This window comes from Solenopsis invicta, chromosome 6 (assembly GCF_016802725.1).
Source record: "Solenopsis invicta isolate M01_SB chromosome 6, UNIL_Sinv_3.0, whole genome shotgun sequence".
Lineage (NCBI taxonomy): Eukaryota > Metazoa > Arthropoda > Insecta > Hymenoptera > Formicidae > Solenopsis > Solenopsis invicta.
In genome coordinates, this window is record NC_052669.1 from 26,044,385 (window position 1) to 26,068,985 (window position 24,601).

The 24,601-nt window shown below is 39.2% G+C and overlaps 1 protein-coding gene across 14 annotated transcripts in view; it reads left to right on the plus strand.

Annotated features, from left to right (window-relative positions):
- Positions 1-24,601, plus strand: part of LOC105204454 (homeobox protein extradenticle) — a 75,556-nt gene that overhangs the window by 20,396 nt on the left and 30,559 nt on the right. For all 14 annotated transcript variants that reach the window (XR_005575021.1, XR_005575022.1, XM_026138165.2 and 11 more), the window contains exon 3: positions 20,085-20,338. Coding sequence is in view for 12 of the 14 variants with exons in the window: in XM_026138165.2 (XP_025993950.1) it covers positions 20,085-20,338 (254 nt within the window). In the remaining 2 variants the exon portion in view is untranslated. The remainder of the gene's footprint in view (positions 1-20,084; positions 20,339-24,601) is intronic.

The following is a 24,601-nucleotide window of genomic DNA, read 5'->3' on the forward strand; positions in this document are numbered from 1 at the left end:
AGTGCATTGTTCTTGTTCGCGCTTTCGCGAAGCGTGTAATATTCGAGGAAAAGTACGTCAAGTTTGGGGAAAATAAAAAGATAAAAATCTATCAAGATTAAAGCTGAAAAAAGACGAGCTATGGTCGACCGAGTCACAATAATGCGTCTTCAGTTCCATCCTCGATATTTCCACCGACGGTTTTTCCACGATTTGATATTGAGCGCCTTGCCTTTCCCCTCGACGAGGGTACGGTGGGGATGAAGCTGAGCCGACAGTGGCGATCATCCACCCTTCCTCAGGGACGGATCGCCCACTCTGACTCCTCTATGGGCTATGTTTGGTGTCGCTATGTTTGGTGTCTATGACTCCATTAGAACTTGTATGAGAGCACGTTTTTTTTTTTAAATCTGTTCTAACAGAATTGTACCTTTTTTTTTTATTAGGTTCACTGAGAAAAATAATCTGATTATATTAACAAAACTTGTATGATTGAGTATTTCTGGTGAAATCAAGTAGAATTTCTGGTTATTATAATCAAAACGTTTGACAGATTTGACTATATAATCTAATTTGTCTTGTTTTTGAACTTGTTTTTGAACAGATGTATGGATCGAATCTTCCAGATTCTAAATGCAACAGGATTTTTTCTAATATTAATATATAAAGATTAAATTAATGTAAAAAGCGCACTGTATCCTCGTTATAGTAAATTTATATTTAAAGGGATATTCAAATGCGAATTTATGAGAAGCACACGCTACTTTCTAAGCTAGAAAAGTAAGATTACTGAAGTTGTATACTATGCAATTTATGAGTTAAATGTGGATAACGAAGTTGCAGCGTAGAATATCAGGAAAAGTTTTGTGCCAAAACTTGAAGCTTGCGATGTTTCGCGTATAAGAGACAACCCTCTTCGTTAACTTGGAAACCGAAGAATCGTGGAACCGAGGGGAAAAGGTGAGGGTGGTTTTTCCAATGATGATGCACCGGCAGGAGGTGTGCGTTTACGGTACCCGTGGGAGCCACCGGCATGAAAACGAAACGCGAAGAAGACTTCGGATCCTGACCATCCTTAAAAGAGGACTCTCGAATTGCTCCATGAAAAATTTCACAACTTGAAAACGTTGTAAACTAAAGCGATAATTCTGGCGATAGTAGTATCGCCCTATCGTCTCGCTTTATAGTAACAAACGTAATCGAGTATCTTTTCACTCATTTTTTTTTTTCAACAAATTTATTTTCCTCTTGAAAAGAAATATTGAGTGCAATTATAGAAACTAGATCGTAATCTTGTTTTCAGACTGCTTTTAACGCATTTCAAACTGGATTTTTATAATTATCGTAATTAAAGTTAAGTAGAATGTCATGAGATTGGAATTCGAATTGATAAAGATATCTTTTTCAATGAGATTTTTTTCTCATCTTGATTTCGTTCGGCGCGAAAAGATTCCGGTGCCACCACTGTGTGGAAAGAGGTTGCCGAAGGACTTTCGGACTCTGATGGAATCCTAAATTTTAAATCGCCCGAAGGATCCCAGTCGGAAATTGAACCTTGACCTTTTCCTCCTTGACGACTTTCGATCTTTCTGATGGGATTGGCCCTAGGATCGTGAGAGCGCACGTTGGGAAAGCACTATCGTCGTTAGGTTTTATCGCGGATGTTTTGGCATCAGGTAAAGTGCGTCTAGAATAATTTCACTAGTCACACTCCGCGGCCGCAGCACGTAAAGGCTCTTCGGTTTTATGCGTTGCTCAGCTATAAAGTGGCCGATTCGACGTTGTGGCTAGAGTTGTCATAGCCGGAGATACTTGAACATTTTTATTTCGATAGAATTTGCATTTTCTTAATATTAATATAATAAACAATTTTATTTGTTAAAAATTGTAAAATTAAGTTTAAAAACATTCAAGCGCCAGATATCAATAGTTTGACAGTTTCGGAGTATCGTTAGTGTCCCTCGTGGCTCGGACTGGCTCATAAATTCGCCAGGGAGAACTTAGCACGGGTCTCCCCGGAGAAGCGAGGCCCGTTCAGAATTACATCGATATTTTCGCTCCGTCGCCGCCGCCGACGACGACGATGATGACGACGACGATGACGACGATGACGACGACGACGACGACGACGACGACGACGACGACGACGACGTTTCCGCGACACGCACGTTGTAGCGAAAGTTGTTCGGCGACGTTGGCAGCGGCAGCGGCAGCGGTAGCGACAACGACGAAGAAAGAGCAGTAACGTCCCCTTCCTCGTGCGCCGTTCATTGACATTTATGCGTTTGCGCGCGTGGATACGGTACGTGGATGCGGCTACCGCTGGTGCATCCGCGCGAATGCACTCCGGAGATTTTCCAGGCCAAGTGCCTCGGCGTTATTCGCGGGGATGCACACGCCATAGATCATGGTGTTTTCAGCATCCACATTCATACGCGCGTCTACAAATACGCTCGCATACAAACAGGCGCGTCCGTACGTGGAAACGCACCAAGTTATTTTCTGACCATTGCCTCTCGTTCTGTTCGCAGAGCGCACGTACAGTCTGATCCATCGCACGTTGATACACGGCATACGGGATGCTGCGGACCGCGCCGCTTCCGGTTATCAACTTTTTATTAATTCCATAATTGATCTTTTTTACCAACGGGAATTCGGCAGCGTGTTGTCTCGCGTTTTGGATCCGAGCTTTCGAATTCATAGTCTATTCTCAAATCTCGAGATTAGTCTCGTGTACTACGTTTTGCCTTTTGCGAGACAAAGACAGATTTGAGAAACAGATCTAAGAAACGTCTATGAATTCAAACTTGAGTGACAGAAATTTATAAATGATTCATCTTGATACCAATGAAATACCAATCTCACGAATACATTTCACCTTCCATCCGAAACGAGTTTTCCATCTAGATTATTTACTCGAAATTTTTTTTAATTATGTAAAATGGGTGTTTCAATGAAGGTTTAATTTGCCTTACGTTTCTTTCATCTCTAATATTCTTTACGACTGGATTGTTTCGCGTGAAGCGCTCTGTATATACAACGCATGTCGGTCCGGTTACATAGGCATCGTGCATACACGCATACACACACACACACACACGCACGCACACACACGCACATGCGCACGCGTATACCGGGTGGGCCGAAAGTGGCGTTGGTCTCGTCGCGAGAGCCACTCGATCAATACGCCACGTTGCCTCCTGCGCCTCCACCCCCAGAAACCGTCGGTGCACCCCTTCCACCCCTCTCCTGTCTCTTCTCTTTCTCTTTCTCTCTTTCTCTCCCATCCTCTCTTCTATTCACTGGCTACCCCTCTGCCCCGTGGCCGACGTGTTCGCCCACCCCCGGGGAAGAGGGACGATACGGTGGAAACGGGCTTTCGGCCGGCTGAAGACTCGGGAAGAAAATACTTGGCTCAGCAGAATTTTTCGACACACGCTTCTCGTGGACTATGCAAAAAAAAGGAAAAGAAGAAAAAAATAATCCGGTCATTTGCGATAATCTTTCTGGAAAGCGGGTTTATTCCGCGAAATCCGTCACATTTCGACTTTTCGAGAAATCGCGAGAGCGTAAATATTTTCGAATAAAGTGTAACGCGCAGGTGCGATATTTCCGAAGGAATTAATAATCGCTTTCGCGAATCGTTGCGATTTCATTCTCTTCTGATCGTCGTCGTCGAATGCGCCGTTACTAATGGCGTTATCTCATACTTACGTTTGCTGGTATTATATTTACGCTTATCGCGCGGGAGATGGATACGGTTAGCTAGGTAGATCGATCACCCTCGGTGATTGCGAAAATTCCTGCTGGGCTCGCACGTTATTTTCGATACTTACGATACCGACTTAATTATGAGCTCGCTTCATGAACGCTCCGCTCCGGATGGCGACTTATCGCGTGAAATAGAAACGGATTGAGTCCGTTCCTGGTCAGTTTTCTCGTTTGTCGCTGAGGGTCAGCTCTACCAGGCATAAACAAGGTTATAGAGTCATTAGGCGTTATGGACCTATTTCGACGGGGTTTATATCGGAGAGAGAGCGAGAGAGAGAGAGAGAGAGAAAGGCTGACGCGCGTAGGCGTTTTCCTGTCGTGTTTATTTAATCGATTATCGTGGCCGTTGAATTTTGCAGTGCCTACCGGGCGAAATGTGCCTCTTATACCTCGCACTCGTAAACTGTTATAGCGGCAATGTTCTATCATCGACATTACGATCGTTGTGATCTACCGCGGGGAGGTATGAATAGATATAATGTAAGCGCCCCTGTTTGCCTTTATATTATTCAACATTTTTGCGAATATTACAATATTGGAGAGCAGCGCTAGAAACCTAGAAACTACAAACACGTTTTTGACGTATTGGAAAGTAACGACGATGTTTGCCGTTTCTGAAGGATTAATAATTACAAAAGGAGATGAAACGCGAAACGACTTGTAATTATCGTATAATGCGATATTTTACGAACGCTGTAAAGGTCATAAAGCGCGAAAATGTTGGTTTTTTCTTTTCACGCGCTCGTAAAGATCGACGCTATCCGGTTCATTTTACCGAAGCGAGGTGAGGCGAGGCGAGGCGAGGCGAGGCGAGGCGAGGCGGCCAAGGCGGCCGAGGGAGGGACGGAAGGAGAAGGGTAGATGGCTGGGGTGGTCCTCGGAATACAGGATACGGCACTGACCATGCGTGCCCCTCGCACCCTGTGTTTCCACCCTCCACGGACGAGGCCGCGGGAGCAGCGAGAAGGGAGGGAGGGAGGGAGGGAGGGAGGGCACACATTCGGTACACCTGCGCTGTATATTGCGGAAAAGCCGGACTTGCCAGGCAATAAGAATTTCTTTCTTCATCCCTTGCACGCCTGCCCCTCCTCCGCGCCTTGTCGACATGCAACCCTTTATTAATACCCCTCCTGCCCCCTCAGTTCCCTCAGTCCGTTTCTCCTTCGCGCTGCGTCTCGTCGCTGAAGCACCACCTTCGACCTTTTTATCTACCGCTTCTACCCTCTCGTACCTCTCATTGTCTCGCAACAATGTGGACCGGAGCTAACTAGTTTCGCTGATACGGAGCGCATTAGAGCTGTCTCGGACGAAAAGAGAAAAGGCGGCCCCAAATGTGCCTTTTCGTCTTTCGTCCTGTGCGCGACCCTGTGAATTCTCCATCTGTGTACGCACAAGTTTCCAACTAGAATGCATATAGAGAGTCCGCGATGGCAAAAACGGGGGAAGGTCTCGCGACTTTGCGAATGCAAATAACGAGCTCGCTTTTCACAAGCGCATCGCCGTAACGCCTAACGGATAGCAGAGTCACGAGAGAAGTTTACACGCCAAATTCACGATTACTCTTAATTCGACTTTAGACGAAACATCTTTGCAATTGTTTGATAATTATCTTGGCAGGTGCGTTCCCGACACGTCGACGACGGCGCGTAGCCGCGAGCTGTTCTTCTCGCGGTTTCCGACGCGCGCGCGCGCGCGAGAGAGCTCCCCGCGGTTATTAAGCTATTAAAAAGTCTGGTTATCGTTAGCCGCGAGGTGTACGTGCGCGCCAAGCCGAGACGAGTCCTCGAGGGTTCTTGAGCAGGAATGCCACTTCAATAACGAAGCCGAAGTGCAGTCGCGGGGAGGGGGCTTAATTTGCCTCGAGACACCGCGCTCGCTCTCTCGTGCACTCTCCTTCGCCTACATATATATACTTATGTACATGCCTACATGTGTACGCGTAAATATATATACATACATACATATATATATATATATATATATATATATATATATATATATATATATATATATATTGTATATGCATGTGTATCCTAGCCGGATGCCTTCCATAGTTATACCGGCATCGCGCTCTCACGTCTCGTCCGCGTAACTAGAGAGTCGCGCGTCGAGGTGCGTCTGTGTGCGTACTGTACTCGCCGGGCACATAGCACGCCTAGACCATTTTGTAGCGTTCCTGCCATTCTAACATCCGCGTTTCATTAAAAGATCTTTCGGCTCGACCTCTCGGCTACGCCGCCGTCTCGCGCGGCGTAACGACTGCTGCACTTCGCGTAAGACGGACCACGCCGGTCTGTACAACATACACTAGGTGTCTCGGAAGTGACTCGCGTTCCTTGACGATCGTATCGCAGCATCGCGGATGGCGAGCTTTCTTTCTATGCACCAAGATTATATTACTGGCTTTATATCATGACGGTATCTGCCATGACGTTAGCTTGCTGCATTAACCTTTATTAAGTTAGCAGGATCAAATCAACAAAAACTGAATCTATTGGAATTTAGCTGGAATATTTAATACACACGGGGATATAAATGCCCATGATCCGTCTAAAGTTAAAATCATTCCGAGCGTTCGAGATTGTCTCAAATAATGTCCTGAGATTGGCTGATGACATCTTGAGATGACGTTTAAGACGCTCTTAAATATAAGAATCGACTATGAATACCAGCTTGTGATTGTTTTATGATGTCTTAAGACTGTACTTAAGATGATCTTATATAAGAACTGATTGTGAATACCGGCATTAACGTGCATGTAACGTATCTTTTATGGAATATCGGAACGTAGCTAACTACAGATGGGTAGGCATTTATGTCCCCATGTGTATACTTATTTTGTACTTACCATTAAAGATCATTTTTTAACTATGCCTTTTCGAAAACAAAAAAAAACAGTTGTTTAATATTAAGCTGGCAAGATCATTTCAAATTATAAAAAAGAAACAAAATTAGAAATCAATTGTTTTTCATCATTTGTATGATGTCAATCATTTTGTTAATTATAATTATCGAGAAAGTTTTACTTTTTCATTATATTTTTATTTTATAATAAAACATATATAATTTACCAAACATAAAGATCTGAAATTGTTTTTAATGTTGTAGCCATTTATTATGAGAGATCAAAAGTAGGTACAGATTAACTTTACTAGTTTTCGTTTTCATTTATTATTACATATTTTATTAGTTATAACACAATAAAGTAGTCTTTTTTTGGAATAATCTCATTGTTAATACTTTTACACGTAAAATATAAAGAATTTACTATTGTTTTATTAATGTTATTGATAACACAGTAAGCACTTTACGCTTAGAGCCACTAAACTATAGATTAAGTAAATACTAATAGTTATTTTTAAGATACATAATATTAAATTACTTTTAACGTTATAAATCAGTAAAAATTTAATTCAATTCTGTTCACTTTTGCCTTTATCTATTTTTTTATTGTTTTTATTTCTTTTGTGGTTCTACCAATTTAATATATTAAGCTAGCAACGTACAGTGCGCCACTGCCTAATTTAGCTGAACAAAAGTAATTCTTATAATTAGTTGTATGTAAATATATTTTTTTTAATCTATAATTTATAGTGTATATAGAAAAAAAGTAATATATTGTGGTTATTGTAAGAGTATTATGACTACTTCTATAATCTTTATTATTAGATGAATTCTGAACAACGATTGCTTATGAAATCATTTTTTTAGTAGCCTGTTATGTAGTGGCACTAATATGCGCTAATGTATTATATATAATAGCCGGCAATTATTATAAATTATTGTTACTTTTCAGTATTTCGAAATTTTTTCAAGGTATATTTTAACATTTAATTATACTTCTTCGTTCTTTTTAAAATTGAGCGTATTAACATACAAATGTATGTGCACTCAAGTGCTTTTTTTGTTATGTAACTTTTTATTTGGTTATACACATGGTTTTGAGGTATGCAAAATTATTTAATAGCGTAACATGTCTAATGTCATTTTAAAGGGCTACGTTCATAAATATTACTTGTATGATTTTATCCTTGTTGTTGAATGTTAAACCAAGATAGAGTGATATTTCTAATGTTTCTAACGTAGGAAAATTCTAAATCGGATAGAAAATTAAATATATATTTTTGTAACAAAATAAATTTTTTAAATTTATTTTTGAGCCGTATTATTATTTTGTTTTTTCTTCCACTCATTATATAGTATCCTCACATTTGTATAAATCCTAAGTAATAAATAACTAATACTTTGAATTAGAATCTATTAAACAACATTTTGACGAATATAATCGTTCGAGTTTTAATATGAAATATTGATCATTAATAAAGTTCTGAAAAGTTATTAAAATGTAAATGAGTGCCATTATTTTCTTTTTCTCTGCTATTTTTAAATGCAAGTTTTAACTTTTTAAAAGAACATTAACAATTATGGTTTCTAACACCTAAATAATGCAGTTTTATTTTAATTTTTTATATTTTCAAAATTTTGTAATAAAAGTATAAAGGTTAATGATAATATATCTACACGTATTTATATTTTTTAATATTGAATATAGAATTTTAATATAGAATTGTACAAATCTCGGAGTTCCTCGTCTCTGAAATTAAAAAAAGAAATTTATTTATTTTGTATAAGAATAAAATTTGTTATATATAGCATATGTATATGTAACAAGAATAATCATAAAATGAAAAAATAATGCTTACTAATGAAAATAAATAATGCAAACTGGAATAATGTAAAATATTTGCTTACAACAAAGTACATTTACTTTTGTTTAACAAGTAAATTGGGCAAATGGCACTCTGTGTAGTGCCACCGTTTCGTTAGAAATGGTACAAAATTTTATTTGTAATAATAAAATTTACTACACATACTAAATATTCCAACAGATTTGGCTTGATGTTGTTGACTTGGCCCTATTGACTTAATAGAGGTGATGAATTAAGATAAGCGCCACAATCTCGTTATGTCTTGAAAGTGCGACATAATATCACGATAGACGTTTCCGTTCACATTTTGCACGTTATTGCGAGCAAAACACGTAATCGAGATCGGGTAGTCTAAGATATCAATACACCTCGCGAACGCAGTGTTGCTGTGCAATCGCTTAGAAATTCATTGTGCGATAAAACCGCATGCGAGGACTATTAAACTTGTTGCTCTTCGGCTCGACTGTAATGGAAATGAACAATGGCTTGGTAATATTTGAGAAATTGTATAACTGAAGTTGCTAACGGCGTTGCCATTCTCAATAGTGCTTCAAACATTCTTATAAATCACATCTATTGTCTCAAGTACTAATATTTCGATCTGTAGTGGTATGTACCCGGAAAAGAATCACTGCGCTGTAACGTTTAACAGCATTAACTAATAACAGTCTAATTGTAAATAATTTTGTTAACTCAAAACAGTATTGATAAAACAAGTAAGGTTTTTTTTTTTTTTTTTATTAAATTTGGAGCATATCTGTTTCATTAATACTATTGATTAATTATCTTATTACAGATATGCTCGAATTTTTTGTTGAATTAATGAGATTATTTTTACTTAGATTGCTCTTAGCTAATGCTGTTAATATATATATATTTTTTTTCATTGCTATAAATTTGAGAAACTAATTTATCCACGTGATATCTCAAAAGCCGTGGTATATAGACTTGGAGGGATCGATCATTGCTCCCTTTGGCGACTTTATCGGATGTAGATTTAACGTGACATCTTTGCTCTCTTAGCCCATGGAATAAGATTTCGCAGGGACACGCTCATTTCGCAGAGAACTGACGGACGTGAACGCGACATAGTCGGTTATACCCCCGTAAAGGAGTTAAGAGTAATTTCTGTCGACTAGGAGCCCGTCCCTTTCGACATTTACGATGTGTTTTACGCGATCAAAGCGAGCCGTAACAATTATTGGGCGATTTCGCAGCCGTAAAATTTTATTCTACCTCCGCGAGCTCTGGCGAGCTGGCGAGCCACCCCGCCGCCGTTTCCAATCGCTCTCCGGATCGCGAGCGACGGGGGACACTCCGCGATTTCTGCAGCCTCTTGACTACAGGTCTTTTGTTTCCTCCAAGAGCGAGAAGGCTCAAATAAATAGCAGTATCAAGTCGCTTTCAAATTAATTTCGTAGAGTCGTTGACGCGAAATGTAAGAGCTAGGGGCGAAACTAATATTATTGCAACATTAGTTGCTAGATCGAGATGTCGGCAATTTCACATTAAACGTATTATTTTCAAGAGCGGTCGAGATTTATACTAGAAGGCAGTCGGGGAACGAGGCGCTGAGCATTCTCGGGAAGCATATCTTCGCACTTATCCCATCCAGGCGGCGGAAATCGATGGCCGCCGGCGATCGTTCCGGACACCCGGTACGTTGGGTGCTGCGCATTGTGTACATTTGGCCGCGTTTTCGCGTCGAGTTTTGATTTACGGGGTTGAAGGAGTACGGAAGAGCGGGAGGGAGGGGGTGGCTATACGGTACGCGGGACGCGGGACGCGGGACGCGGGAAGGGAACGAGTGTTCCGGCGGAAGTGGCTGGGAAAAAGGAGAAAAAGTAATAGGAGGGGGAAAAGTTGGACGGGCGGAACATGGCGAAGATATGGTCGAGCGAATTCGAGTCGTAAGATGGAGAAATAGAGAACGGAGGTCGAAAGAGAGAACGGGCAGGGTGGCGACGTCGATGCTGGAAAAACATCGCGAAGCGTAGCGAGCGAAATACCATAGTTCGCGCGCGGGATCCTTTTTTCGGCGGCGAAAGCACGGAATTGCCGAAGCGCGAAAGAAATCGCCGAAAAGACGCTTCTTCTCCCTCTCCCGCGAGCAACATAAAGCGAGAGATATACGCGCGAACGAGCGCCGAACTTCGCAAAACATTGTTTTTCCACGGGCGGAAAGAGAGTTTCGAGATTCGCCCGACCGAGAAGTCCCGCTCTCGTCGCCTCGGCACCCGGAACTTCCGCGTCGATAAATCCGCGATCAACGGGATACGTCGTCGACTATAAGGTGGGTGTGACTAGGAGGCTAATTCGTCGGCGTGTTAAAACGGAAGAAAATTTTACTCTTAGGATAAATATAAATTTCTCGAAATCAATTAAAGATGAGTCGTGTTTGTTGTTACAGCTGGATATTTGTGCTGATATATCTCGTGATTTTGTATCATTTTCAAATTCATCAAACTGCATGCCGATTAAATTTTCGATCTTGAAATACAATTCCAAGTTAAAGAAGGATATTATTAAATTATTAGATATTAAATTGTTAAGCAATTTAATAACAACGATGCTTGCAAGCCTCTACAAGTATCTTGTGTTCCAAATACTGCAGTAAGAAATTTGTTTGTGAAAAATAATACCTAATGCCCAATTTCTTCACCTCTAGATAAGTTTATTCATGAAATATCTGCCAGAGAATAATTTCTAATAAAATTTTAATATATTTTGTTTCGAAAGTTAGTAGTAGGAAGAATAGCTATTTGTTAGATACGTAATCAGAGGTTTTAGTAAAGAAAATGAATTTTTAATTATTTGACGAATATTTTTATATAGCTGCATAAGCCCGGATTTGATTTCTGCCGATTTTTCAGAATGGGTGTTTCAGTCAATTTGATTTGGGTAATAGATGCTTCTAGCATCATTATTATTAAATTGATTATGAATTTAATAGAGAAAAGTTATTAATATCACATAGCTTTGTTTTTGGATAATATTTCTTAAAAAAATAAAACTGAAAATAAAACTTAAAACATAAGCACAAATTAGAAAGTGTCTTCTGTGAAATAATATAGCAATTTTTATAATACTCTTTTATATTTTGTAATAATTAATGTTTTTGTAACATAACTCAAAAAGTGTCTGAGAAATTTAACTGCCTTAAAATTGGCACACTAAGTTTTCTTTTCGGTCATCAACCTGTACACAGCGCGACATTGAAGGTTAAAGGTTACCAAGCGAGATTACTAGACCTATGGTCTGTTCTCACGGAGAAATATACCGATTTACTCTACACAGTGATTTTATGTTTCAAATCGCATTATGATTATATGAAAGAAAAAATATGAAACAAAGCAGTTTTACAAAGTACAAACATGTAAAATAATCTAATAATGTACTCACTATTATTTAAGCTATGCAATTTGTAAGAGACAAAATCATACAAATTTTATTTTTATTTTTTAAGAATTTGGTTTTAGCAGATTTTATATAGAATAAAAGCTACGAATGTACGAATTGTGTATGAATGTGGATTTTTATTTCTTTAATTTTTTAGGCAGGTCATGTTTTTATCAGTGTTAATATGGTGCAATATTTCCAAGAAATAAGAGGGTGCTACTTTAGAAAGGCTAAGCTAGTATTGGCAACTTTCCTTTGTTTAAAAAATTTAATATTCTTATTATTCTTATTCAATTTAGTACTGTATTTACTAGACCGAAATTTTATTCGGTGCGCAGTTTGATGAATTTGAAAATGTATAAAATCATACAAAAAGGAATCCTTCATTTTGTTCAGTTTCTATAGAATTTATTTCTTATAAAAGAGCTATTTATATGTCGTAATCGGTTTTATGATCAAACTGACTCATTGAAAAGAAATTGAATTAATCTAAAATATGTATATGGCAACCTGACAATGTGCCGGAAAATGAATAATCTATAATTTTCATTTATTAGACCAATTTAGTCAATTTACCTACATTTTGGTTGAGATAACTAGACAAATAGGATTGTATGTAATCTAATTTTGATTATACTAAAAAAAAAAACTGATTGCATTAATTTAAAATCTTGTAAATTCAAGTGCACATATCTGTCAGAAACGAATCAAAACGAAGAAAGTTCGTGTAGGAATTTATCAGGTTTCTGAATCATGTTTTGTACAGAACTAAAAACTGTACTTAAGATATTTTTTATTTGCTTTTGTTTTTGAACCCAATTTTGAAAACTCGCAAAAGAAATGATTTTATTACAATATCGGTGACAAATCTCAAAGCTGCGTCTTTTATTCTGTGTGTTTTTCTTTTTACGAAATAGTACACCGTCGCGTTCATCATCAGGCGGTACCGTGTACTGTTATATACCAGAAATTTAGTAGACCAAAAAGTGTTAATGAAATCCTTATAATTATCTAAATGTTTTGATTACATACCAAAATATTTGGTTATATTAGCAAGAAATTCTGTTTATTTTACCAAAATTTGCTTAATCAACAAACATATCTTGTTGATTCAATCGCAATTGTTCTTTTTCCGACACGATAAAAAAATGCAGAAGATAGAAGAAACAGTGGCGACTCGAGCAGATTGCGCGTTTAAAACACATTTGTATCTCGCTTGAATTAAATCCGATTGAGGAAACAGAATATATCAGTCGGGATATATATCCAATTTCGATGAAGAATTTTTTTCACCGTGCATTCAGACGCGCGCGCTCGTTTGTTATTTTTTTCTTTTTATCTCGACATTTGAAACCGGCACGCGAGTTAGCGTCACGTCGTAGTCTCGAACGAGGGAGGACGAAACACGAGCCTGGCGTCTCGATTTCCTTCGTAAATCAGGAGAGCTCGGTATATTCTTACGGCAGGGGCGTCGATATCGGATCCCAGGGGGGCATAGACACCGGTGCGGTGCGGCGTGGCGCGGCGCGGCGTCTTTCTTCCCTCCTCTCTTGATTCCCTCTCGGAAAGCGAACCCCTACTGCCTGGGATTCACCCTCGAATTAAAAGAGCAGCCATCTCGGCCACCTTCCCTTTTTCTCTCTCTCTCTCTCTCTCTCTCTTCGCGCCCTGCCCCGTACGGATTACGAAACGGAGGCGTGAGAAAGGAGACGAGAAGATGAGGGAAACGGATGAAGGAATGGAATAGCGTTGATATTACGTGAAACGCTGGGTCAGCCAAATGAAATGTATAATCCGTAAAAGTGACGCATTCAAGGAACGGAAATTATTATTTCGCAAAAATAATATTAATAATTTTATCTTTTAGTTTCGCGTACTTTTCCAACTCGCGAGCTATTAACTTTAGCAATTAATAACGGCTCTCGTTATATCGTTTTCATTGCGTTTATACATACTGATGCATATCTAAGTGACGTCCTCGGCATCCTCATGTTCTTCCACACCTCGTTTTCCACATCCGTGTTAAAATGGTGACAATGTCGTAGAGAAAAGCTGCCCTAATCTCGCGAACGACGCCGGGTGTGCGATAACTCAGGCTATCCTGGCGAGTCTTACGACGGGGTACCAGCCAGCGCTCTTAAAATATGCAAGAGAAAGAGAGGGAGAGAGAGAGAGAGAGAGAGAGAGAGAGAGAGAGCACTGGCAACTGGGATTCGCGCGCGACGAAACACAACCCCCGGGATAATTTAGATTCGTGGAGCAGAGCGAAGCAACAGAGAAGACCGGTGGCAGAACGCCGGCGGTGTGTATTGATCTAAACGGGAACCCGTGAAAGCAATTAAGATAAGGCACGGTAACAAAGGGTTGTCGGCTGCTACCCGCTTTTCGCGGTAGAAAACAGCGCGGCGACGGCGGAAGAGAAAAGGGACGGACGGACGGACGGGGACGTAGCGGATACGTGAAGAAAATACGAGATCGATTCTCGCTGGATGTTAAGAGCCGCTATGTTTATTACTCTCTTAGGCAGATATCGCCAAAAATTCAAGCTACAATTGAAATAATATGTATTTACAAGAGACGTATGTAAGTATCATTAAAAATAAGGTACCTCGAAATCCGGAGTTCTCTATTAGAATTAAGTCAAAGAATTATATTCATATAATATATATTTTCTACATAAACATTTTACAAAGAATTTCACCCATTTTATATATAAATTTGGATCTTTCAGCAGTTTTAACACGTTCCCAATATTAAGAATATATTAAATCTATATGAGTGTCAACTGCTACAACAGCTGCGGATCAGTGTTACGGTTAATCTGTCTTGGATTGCCGTCACATTGGACAAATAACGTAAAATTGCCGAATACCTCATATACAGTATTATTAAGGTATGTATAGTCGTGAGCTAAAAGGTTGCGACACATTTTCTTCGATTGTTTTTGGAATGTAGACTTGCTCATCAAATGGCAAACGTCATTGGTTCTTACCTGTGGATCCAACCAATTAAGCATCGAACCATCTAACCATCAAAGAAAATGTGTTGCAACCTTTTAGCTCACGACTGTACGTATGAGAAATCTTGTACACTTTCTATAAAAAATACCATAATACTATTAATAAGAATGATACTTTCAATCGTATCGCCAAATTTATTATTGTCGCATATTCAGTATCTCGTGCCAATATAACGAAAAAGTATTACCTATCGCTGTGTAACTTGAAATGTCATTTACATTTAGAAATTATACCTCGAAGCGAATTTAAAGGTACTACGCGATACAGGATCAAGAGTGTAGAGAAACAGTCGACAAGCAGAGCCGAGGTTTTGACCCATGAAATTATAATCCGCTTGTGATACTTAAAGTCGGTTGAGTACGGTGCCGTTCGCACTCATCGAAACGAGTTATTTGTTCGTGTTTGTTCGCTCTCGCTTGCTCTTAATCCGGATCCGGTTTTACGTAGGATATCTGCGATTCGCCACTCACCGTAATCGGAGGCGTTAGCGTTAACGGTAACGCGTTATTTTTCACAGTATCATGATTTCTTTAATCGTTTAGGGCCGTTTTGCGACGGACAAATTAGTCGTGCAATTAGCCTGCAAATAGACCCTCTTCAATGGGGTGTCGTATTAATGTACTTTATTCGCAAATGATCCTCAAGAGCGACGAGCAGTTTACGTTTTAGCAGGCATGAGTTTATATACTGGGTGTCCTATATACAGATCTGCGCGTCGCACACGTGTCAATCGTAGAGAGAGAGAGAGGGGGGGGGGAGGGAAAGCAAGAAAATGTGGCAGAAAGACAGAGATGTGGGGAGCAACGAGAGCAAGAGCAAACGGCTCGAGCAGACCGTCTGAGTCGTAAAATGTTAACTGCTAGTAAAACTGAGTTTACGCGCTTGTAAGGACCCCCGCAGGAGGCTGCTACCATCTCTGGCCCCTCTTCAGCTTGGCAGCACGCAGAGCCGCCCCTTACACCCCCTAATAGCCAGATTATTGCTCATAAGCCAGCCACCCCCGCCCGATTCTGCCGTCTGCCCGTCCTCCCCGCAAGCACGAAAATAATTCCGAAAGAACGTTTAATTCACGCTCTTTCTTATATTCTGCTACTGGCAATACAAGGGAACGAAACGTCATTGCCGAATTTATATTATGAGATTTTCACATATGTAATACATGTACGGTATACATTTAGCATCAATTTAACTCACAATTCTGTTAACCCTTTCGATTTCTACTTTTTATTACGAGGAGGGAAAAATCTTATATAAATCTTAAATCATCTTAAAATCTTTTTTATATTTTTTCAATAATCATTAATTTAGTAAAAGACAAAAGATACGATTTTTACTGAAAGAAAAAATGATTTCAGTTGTCATAATTTACTATAAGTCATGTTAATAAAATATTTACTATACTTGTGATTACATTTGCTACATAAAAATATTTATTTTATTTTTGGCATTCATATATTTTTTAATATTTTACATTAATATGTGAAACTACTATAATTTATAGTAAAATTTTGTTATAATTGGTAGAATTATAAACACAAGGTTACTAAGATTATATCAACAAGAACTAGAAAAACGGAGCTCTTAACCGTAATTATTTTACTATTGTGCAATTATAATTACAAGTATTAAACCTTATTCTCTCAATGTGTTTGTGAATTGTACAAGATGTCTATTATTGAACGCTTTGATATTTATAGGTATTAAAAATGAAAAGGTAAAACGTTTTCCTTTTTTTCTTTGAAGTATCCTTTCTTCTTTTTTGCAAATTACATTATAAATCGCTAAATATCCATTGGACTCCAAAAAGACCAAAAATGGATTAAAAATAATGTAATTGAATTCGAAATAATTAATTCGAAAGGATGAAAATTGATATAATGTTTTTATAGAAAGAAAGAAGATAAACATTTATTTCTACCTTAGAACGAGCGCTCGTATCAGCGATCGAAATTGCTTGGCCTTTTAACTTTCAATGGTGCAAGTTCTTCCGCATCGCCGTAAACCGACGTTTTATTCCACCGCCTTCGGCGAGCGACGCCGCGCCGTCCGGAGGTTTTTCATTTTTAATTACCCACAGCGCCGTGAAAAGTTCTCGGTGCTGCACGGAAGTTTTAATGGCTGCGTTGACTGTCGTTAACCCCTTCTTAAGTTGCCCCTGGAAGTGCCGTGGGACGTGCTACGATTTCGAAACTTATTTGACTTTATTCCCGGAACCCGTTCGATCTGACCATACCTTCCGCCATCGTAATTCAATTTTCAGCGTTATCCATCCGAAACTCGAAAAAACAATAACGAATTGTTGTTTATTCAATTCGAAAAGAACACGAAAATATCCTCATGTCAATACTACAAATTATATTGTTTTTTTCCCCTTAAAAAATACTTGTATTTTCTATAAATTGTCGCAAAGATAATTATTTTAAAATTGTCTAAAACTGTTTAAAAACTCGGAAATTTATTTACATTTACGATGATTCTTATAAATGCTTTTCTTGAACAAATGTCTCGCTGTCACTTAAAACAACACGTCGACTCTATAGACAATCTCCCTAGAGTCTTACCGAAGAAACAGAACTTTATCCCCTCTTTTCCACTGGCATAATTGTTACACTTCGTATAAATGCATTAGCTTCGCGCATTCGTTTCACGCCTCCGTGACTCCACGAGAAGTCTTGTTCGTTCCCCCTTTCTTTCGTGTCTCTGGAGACTTTTTTTCGCAAGCCGTGGCGAAAAGTGGTGGACGAAAAAACTTTTCAGCGAATTCAAGCGGCGACTCGGGCAACTGCAAACGCAAATTCATTCATAAAGTCACACCGAGACCGAAAGAATATAATAACGCAAAGTTATCATACGAGTGAAAATATAAAAAGTAATAATAAAATGTATATTTGCAAAAAAGAGGGGATAAAGTTGCGAGAGATATAAATACGAAACAATTTCGTAAAATCGACCTTTATTTCTAAAGATCACCATTTTTCCAAAGATTTTTTAACACCTCTTTATAATCCAAATATACCTAATTACGATACTCTAAAAAAAATTGGTGAATTGGAAACATAGTTTGTTTTATTACATTTGCAATCTGTTAATATTTTACGTTGGATTGAACATAATTTTACTATATAATAAACAAGATATATAGATGTACGTGAGCGCGCAGAATTTAGTCTTCTCTGACGAAGGGATTTCTCGTGACGCTTCGTCAAAGAAGCTGAGAGTTCTAGTTCTCTCGTCTCCCTCGCATGCCAACGTTTGCCTCGGGTGAGGGTGCTAACTGTCCAAGACGACAGGATACATCTTCGTGCGGCGACAGGGAGCCTTACGTGAGGGTGGTGGGAAAAACCGGGGGTGTACGAAAGGTAGGGTATAGAAAGTCCCTCGCTCTGCGGTTTTATGGGTCGTCCAGCTCCATCATGCGCCGTAAAAGTACAATAAAACCGCTGTTACACCGCGGAGAACTACCCGTTCTAAACCACTGCGTGCAGCGGGCCCTTAAGACGAGAGAAAGACTGACGGGGGGACGCTTGGGGAGACGGCCAAAGACAAAATTGATTCTTTTATGATCGACAAACGCGCGACCCGGGGTCGCCGTGCGAGCAGGACATTGGATTTTTACGTGAATACATGCAGATATATTTCCCATTGAAAAACTCATTTGATCGAATAAAACAAAATTTCATTAAATCAACTAAATCTTTTATTTGGATATGGGCAGACGAATACTTTGGTTGACGCAATAAAACAATTTGATTGGAAAATTTCATTCACTAAACATAATTCTTTATTATATAAAGCTAATTTTTGGTTTCTTATTTAAATTTTATTCGCTAAACTAAAATGTAGCGTTGAAAAATTATTCAATATTTTTTTTATTAAATCAAAGAATTTTGTTTTTTCATATCAAAGTAAATTTATCTAATTTCGTCACTGCTTTTTTCAGTAATGTACAAGCCCGAATGACTTTATTGTGACAGATCATTCTCTCTGAGAAAACGTGTCAAATCATATACGCGGGTATCTTAATTATAATACGCCGCGCTCTATTTTTTTTTACGTTTAGAAAAAAATCATATCAGCGACTATAAATTTCTGACCAAATAACACACTTCAACTTTATATTACAAAGTTGTAATAAAAACAATAATAAGTTATATGAACTAAGAAAATGCAGTAATGTTTAACTATTTACGGTAAAATTGTTGACTAAACCATAGAAAAATTTGCGTAGTAATGCAAATGTAGACGACGGAAAAATTGAACCGACTGAGATTCAAACTCAAGATCTCTCGTTCTCATTCTTAGCACTTAGGGCCTTGCATCACTGCTCCACTGCTGTCATAGTTATTCCGGTCGTATACTCAATCGATCGTACGAAACTTGGAAGTATGTAATTGTCATAACTTATTTATAGTGAAGTCTGTATAATTATGTATTCATAGCTGCGATGCTGTTTCATTACAAACTAATAGATTGCACAGATATTGTTTTCGTGATGATACAAACTGTTTTATAGTTATTGCAATTAAAGTTTTAGTTGATTTTAAAAGTTTACTGAACCATGTTAATTTTACATGTAGAGCTTGTATAGTTATCACTTTTATAGTTGCAATAACACCACTATGAATTTTTCTCTGACGAGTGTATACGGGAGAACTTTTAGTCGCGCAATTTTCCATCGGTGCTGCTCAAATTCCATAGCAGATGCATGCTCGCGCATTCCGGCGGCGCATATTGCGAGATAAACGCGCTTATCATCGTTAACTATGAAATTTTATTGAAACAAACAAATTCATGCAAACGAAAAATTTAGCTATCGTAACATTTTACTTGTTTCTAACGACACAAGTTTTTGTTAATACAAATACACGTTACAAATTTAACGAAACATAATGATACAATAAAAAGAATTTGTTTCGTTCAAACGGATCCTCTCTCAGGGTGCCGCTTAAAAATTCTCCAAGTCAGATTAGTTGTTTTCGAATACTTTGCATTGGAGACATGTATATAATAATAGAAATTGCAAGTGTGAAATACAAGGAATACCAAGGTGATTTTGAAAGGCGCATTTTCATAAAATAATAATTCGAAGACAAATTTTTTTTTTTTTTTTTTTTTCCCCAATATTACTTGTGTGTACATTCTCACGAAAGTCACGAATAGAATTTTGACTTTATCTGACATGACATTTTCGTTCGTCTGTTTTCAGTTTTGTCGCTGAGAAACACGCAAGAAGAAGAGCCGCCAGATCCACAGCTAATGAGGCTGGATAATATGTTGATCGCCGAGGGAGTCGCTGGACCAGAGAAGGGTGGTGGCGCGGGAGCCGCCGCATCGGCATCCGCTGCAGCTGCGGCCGGTCCACCCGGGCAACCGGACAACGCGATCGAGCATTCGGACTACAGGGCCAAACTCGCTCAGATTAGGCAAATTTATCATCAAGAACTAGAGAAATACGAGCAGGTTCGTACAAAACAAAAAGTATTGAAAAAATATCATTATCGAGCGGCTCGAAATATATTCAGTTTTAACGAGGGTGCTTTTTGCACCGGATTTCCGACTTTGGACTGCATAATGGACCCTTGCGTTTGCTTCGCGAATTTAATCTCGATGAAATTATCAATATATTTTAAATACAAAACGGCTAACCGACCCATTAAGCCAAACGGGTTAAGTTTAACTCGCGTATTGATTTTCGCAGCGCGCGGCGCCGCAGTCAAACATTTTTACGTTTGCGCGCGCGACGTCGCAAAATCCCCTCCCACTTGCACGAAAATTATTCATTCCGAGGAGAGAGCGGGCGAGCGAGCACGCTCGCTTTATGCAAATCCTGCTTATGAATATTATTCGTTGTGGGCGAGCGACGGGGGTCCGCCGCGCCATTATCGGTGCTGTATCGAGTATTGAATTCGGGTCGCGGAATTACATCGGTCGTTTTATCGCCGTCCGACTTTGTGAGCGTGAAAAAAAAAAACGAAGAAAAGGGGGAGAGAGAGAGAGAGAGAGAAAAGTGGAAAAGGCGAACGGTAAAATAAACTCGCGGCGCGTAAACGAGCGCCGTTATTCACCCTCGCCGAGAGAACTCTCGGCGAAATGAAAAATTTAAACGCGTAGCCTCGCGGTTATCGTCGAGATCCGGCGGCTGACAAATTTCGGCCATCCCGGCGCGCTATCAGCCGACTCGATTCCACTATCGATAATCTCTCCACTCGTGAAATTCAACGACGTCGACGCGAATTTATCGTCCGCCGACGATCTCGCGGTCTCGTTAAGGTTGCGTTTATAGTATGCGAGAGCGAGAGCGAGAGCGGATTTCTCACCGTGATGCGAACGGCGATCACCAGGGCAGTCGCGAGTTCACGCGATAAAACGACCGATCGAACGTTCGCGTTGTAATTCCGCCTAGTTCGCGAATATTAGATGGTAATCTTCGTTAATGATACAAATAATTCTTAAATCACATCAACGAGATGATTGTCGTAACACGAAGAGATATTTCCATGGTATATGCTTTCACGTTTTTTTTAGCGAAAGGAAAATATTAATTATTCCCTTGGGCCGCATCGTATGTATCTATTTTTAACGAATATTAACCCTTCGTGATCCTAATGTTTTTGTTTGCTGCTTTTCTAATCTAACCGTCTCACTGATACTTGATAGTGTTTTTTTTATTTTCTAAAAAATTCTAAAAAAATCTGTTACACTCTTCTCTCCAACATTCTAGAATACGGTTTTCTTTTTTTTTTCACCTAAAACGTTTTTCACTTTTTTTCTATATGGGTCCAAATTTGAGGCAGAATAATTCAAAATTGAAAATTTGTCTGGGTCTTCAAACCCCCGGTTGGACTACAAAAGACTATTGAAAATTAATTTAAATGGATAGTCAGAATTGTACGCAGAAAAGGTGTCTAAAAACAACGTGCGTACATAGTGTTAAGACAAACGCGTGCTCCTTTTTTTCCGTACGAGTGCTCAACAGCGACTAGATTGCGATATTCGAGCATTTTGCGACCGCTCGAAATGGGAACCGATAAGACGGGGAACGTTATGCACGGCCGCGAGAAACGACCGTTGTCGAGTCGCTCTCGAGTCTCGGACAGGGTGACTCGCGTGCTAATGAACCAGCCCGCTCGCGCTAAGTAAAATCTCGCGTGCCGGACCCTGCCTGTATGTCGCGTGATACACGAGTTCTTTCAGGAGGACGCAAATCACTGCGTCGAGATATTGCCGCGTTCGTCGTGCTCTGACGGAAATTCGATGATGTTATCGCGAGCAGTTTCATTAAGAGTTTCCCCCTCGGTCGCTTCCTCTTGAAATCTCTGCCTGCACCGGTCGCGACGCGGCGCGACAATTTCACCTGGATAAGACTTTGCAAATTCGATGAAATAAGAAAATAAGTCAATTAACCGTACTTGGAAAAATATTAATTAAACTATTAAAACTTTTAAACGTATGTGACGTGATTAGTTATTTCTGCTATATTAAATGGTCAAAGCGTTTAACGAAATTAGGATAAATGCTCCAGTAACTGAACGTATCCCTATACTTGGACACTTACACTTGAATACTTAAACTTATTATTATTAATTTTAAATGTATTTTTTTTATAATATTAAAATTTAATTTCTTTACATGCTTAAAAATATTTATAAGATAGATTATATTATAAAAATTAACGTTAAAAGAATAAATTTGTTATGCCAGGTTAAAATTTATATTTAAAAATTTTTAAAATTTTTTAAGAAACTTTATATAAATATTTCATTATGTATTAACATATGTATTTGTCAATTTAAATTATGTATTTTTCAAGATAATATATTTTGTATTTATTTTGTATCAATAATGCATTAAAAACAAATGTATTTAAGAAGAACGTTTTAGATTGTCCAAAAATTAATTTATTCGGATGCTTTATAAGTTCTGATTTTTGGAATAATTTAAAAAATTGTCGTTTTTGTATGTTAGTAATAATTTTACAATTTTAGTTTTATAATATATTTCATATTTCAGTTAATTAAATAATTTTAACAATTAGATCATTTGATATCGTGAATCTTTACAAAAAAGGAACAGTCTCAAGTTTGCATCGTCATATGTCTGCACATATCTTTTACAGAGATAATCGTTTGATGAGGTGGGCTCAACCCAATAAAAGTCACTGAATCTACTGTCAATAAGGTCCATTAAAAAAAAATTTACATACAAAAGCCCACCTAATAGAATTTTTTTATTTTAAGAGAATTAAAAAATTTAGATGCTTTTAAGTATCAAAATTATTATATTAACTAGCAATTTAATTTGTGAATTATACTTACAGTTCTACTTAACAGTTGCGTTTTAAGTAAAGTCCAAACATGCTACGCGCAGTTTGGGGAAATTGTATACAAATTCACCTAGAAAATTATTGTTAAGCACAAAGATCCGCTTTACCGATTGATTAGCCATTTTCTCAATTTAAATGTGCTTAAAAAATAGAAATTAATTCATAATAAAATTATCAATTGAACAGTACATTTTGTTAAAAAATCATTAATGGATTAACTAATAAAATAAAAACATAAAACCTGAAAAAATTCAATACAACCTAAAAAAAAAGCCACTGGGTTTAAAAAGAAAAGCCGGATTTTTTTACACAAATCTTGCTGGGACATTTATCTTACATGAGAAATTGTGTCAAATACTGAATACTCGAAAATTGCAAGGCGATTTTCGCGACACACACACGTACGTACGTACACAGTTAAATTTTTCATAAATTTATTTCAAAGATACTCCGCCTCGATTTAGGAACGTTCACGCGGCCATCGGGCCGACGCGGCGCGGCGACGCAAAGTCGCGCGGCGATTATAAAATCGCGCGTATTCATCGCCGGACACGTTCTCATTCCTTTTTCAGCAGCGTGACGGGACAGATTACCAGTCATTCCGCTTGACGTACGCGCGTAAAAGCCCTTACGTTCTCATGACATCGCGCGTAATCGGCCATTTTTAGCGTAAATAGGGCCCGCTCATCGGCCCCACGCGCATAACTCTTTTTAACGCCGCTCGCGTTTTCACCGGCAGTTTTTCCTGCCGCTCGCTCGACCCTCTCGGCCCGCTCCCTGCGGGTGTTATATGTGCGCCGTTGTGCAGGCACACACCGCGTGCTTTAATTGCCACACCCGCTTCGACCCCATATTTCACCGTGTGTCAGCGGGCTTGATGTTTCCCCGCGGTAAACACGCACAGCCCCGGAGGTCCACCGGCGCGGCGCGGTGCGGCTCGGCGCGGCTCGGCGCGCATTCATCAGGGTCGGATTAAAAGGGCATACTGTATTTTCGCGCAAAATGATTTTAATGCAACTGGCTTCGCCAGTAATCGCCAGTATCGCGTCCTTTTGTCTCGAAAGGTTGCGAGCCGTTAACGCGATATTGCCTTTTCTCGCGATTTAGAGCTGGCCGCGACGGGACGCGACGCGGCGCGGCGAGCCGTCGATGTGGAAATTGAAGATTACAATTGATGGAAAGTGACAATTCGGGCAATTCGGGAAATTCGCCTTGTCGTCAGTGGAAATCGTAAACGATGATTCGCGACCGTCTTCTCGGATACGCCCTGGCCCCGCCCCTGTAATGCGTGCCCGGCTCTTTGTGGCCGCAACAATATGCACGCCGAGCGCACCGAAAACATATATGCATTCGCGTGCACTTTGCAATGCAGTGCGTGCCGAGGGGTGGTCCGCCGATAA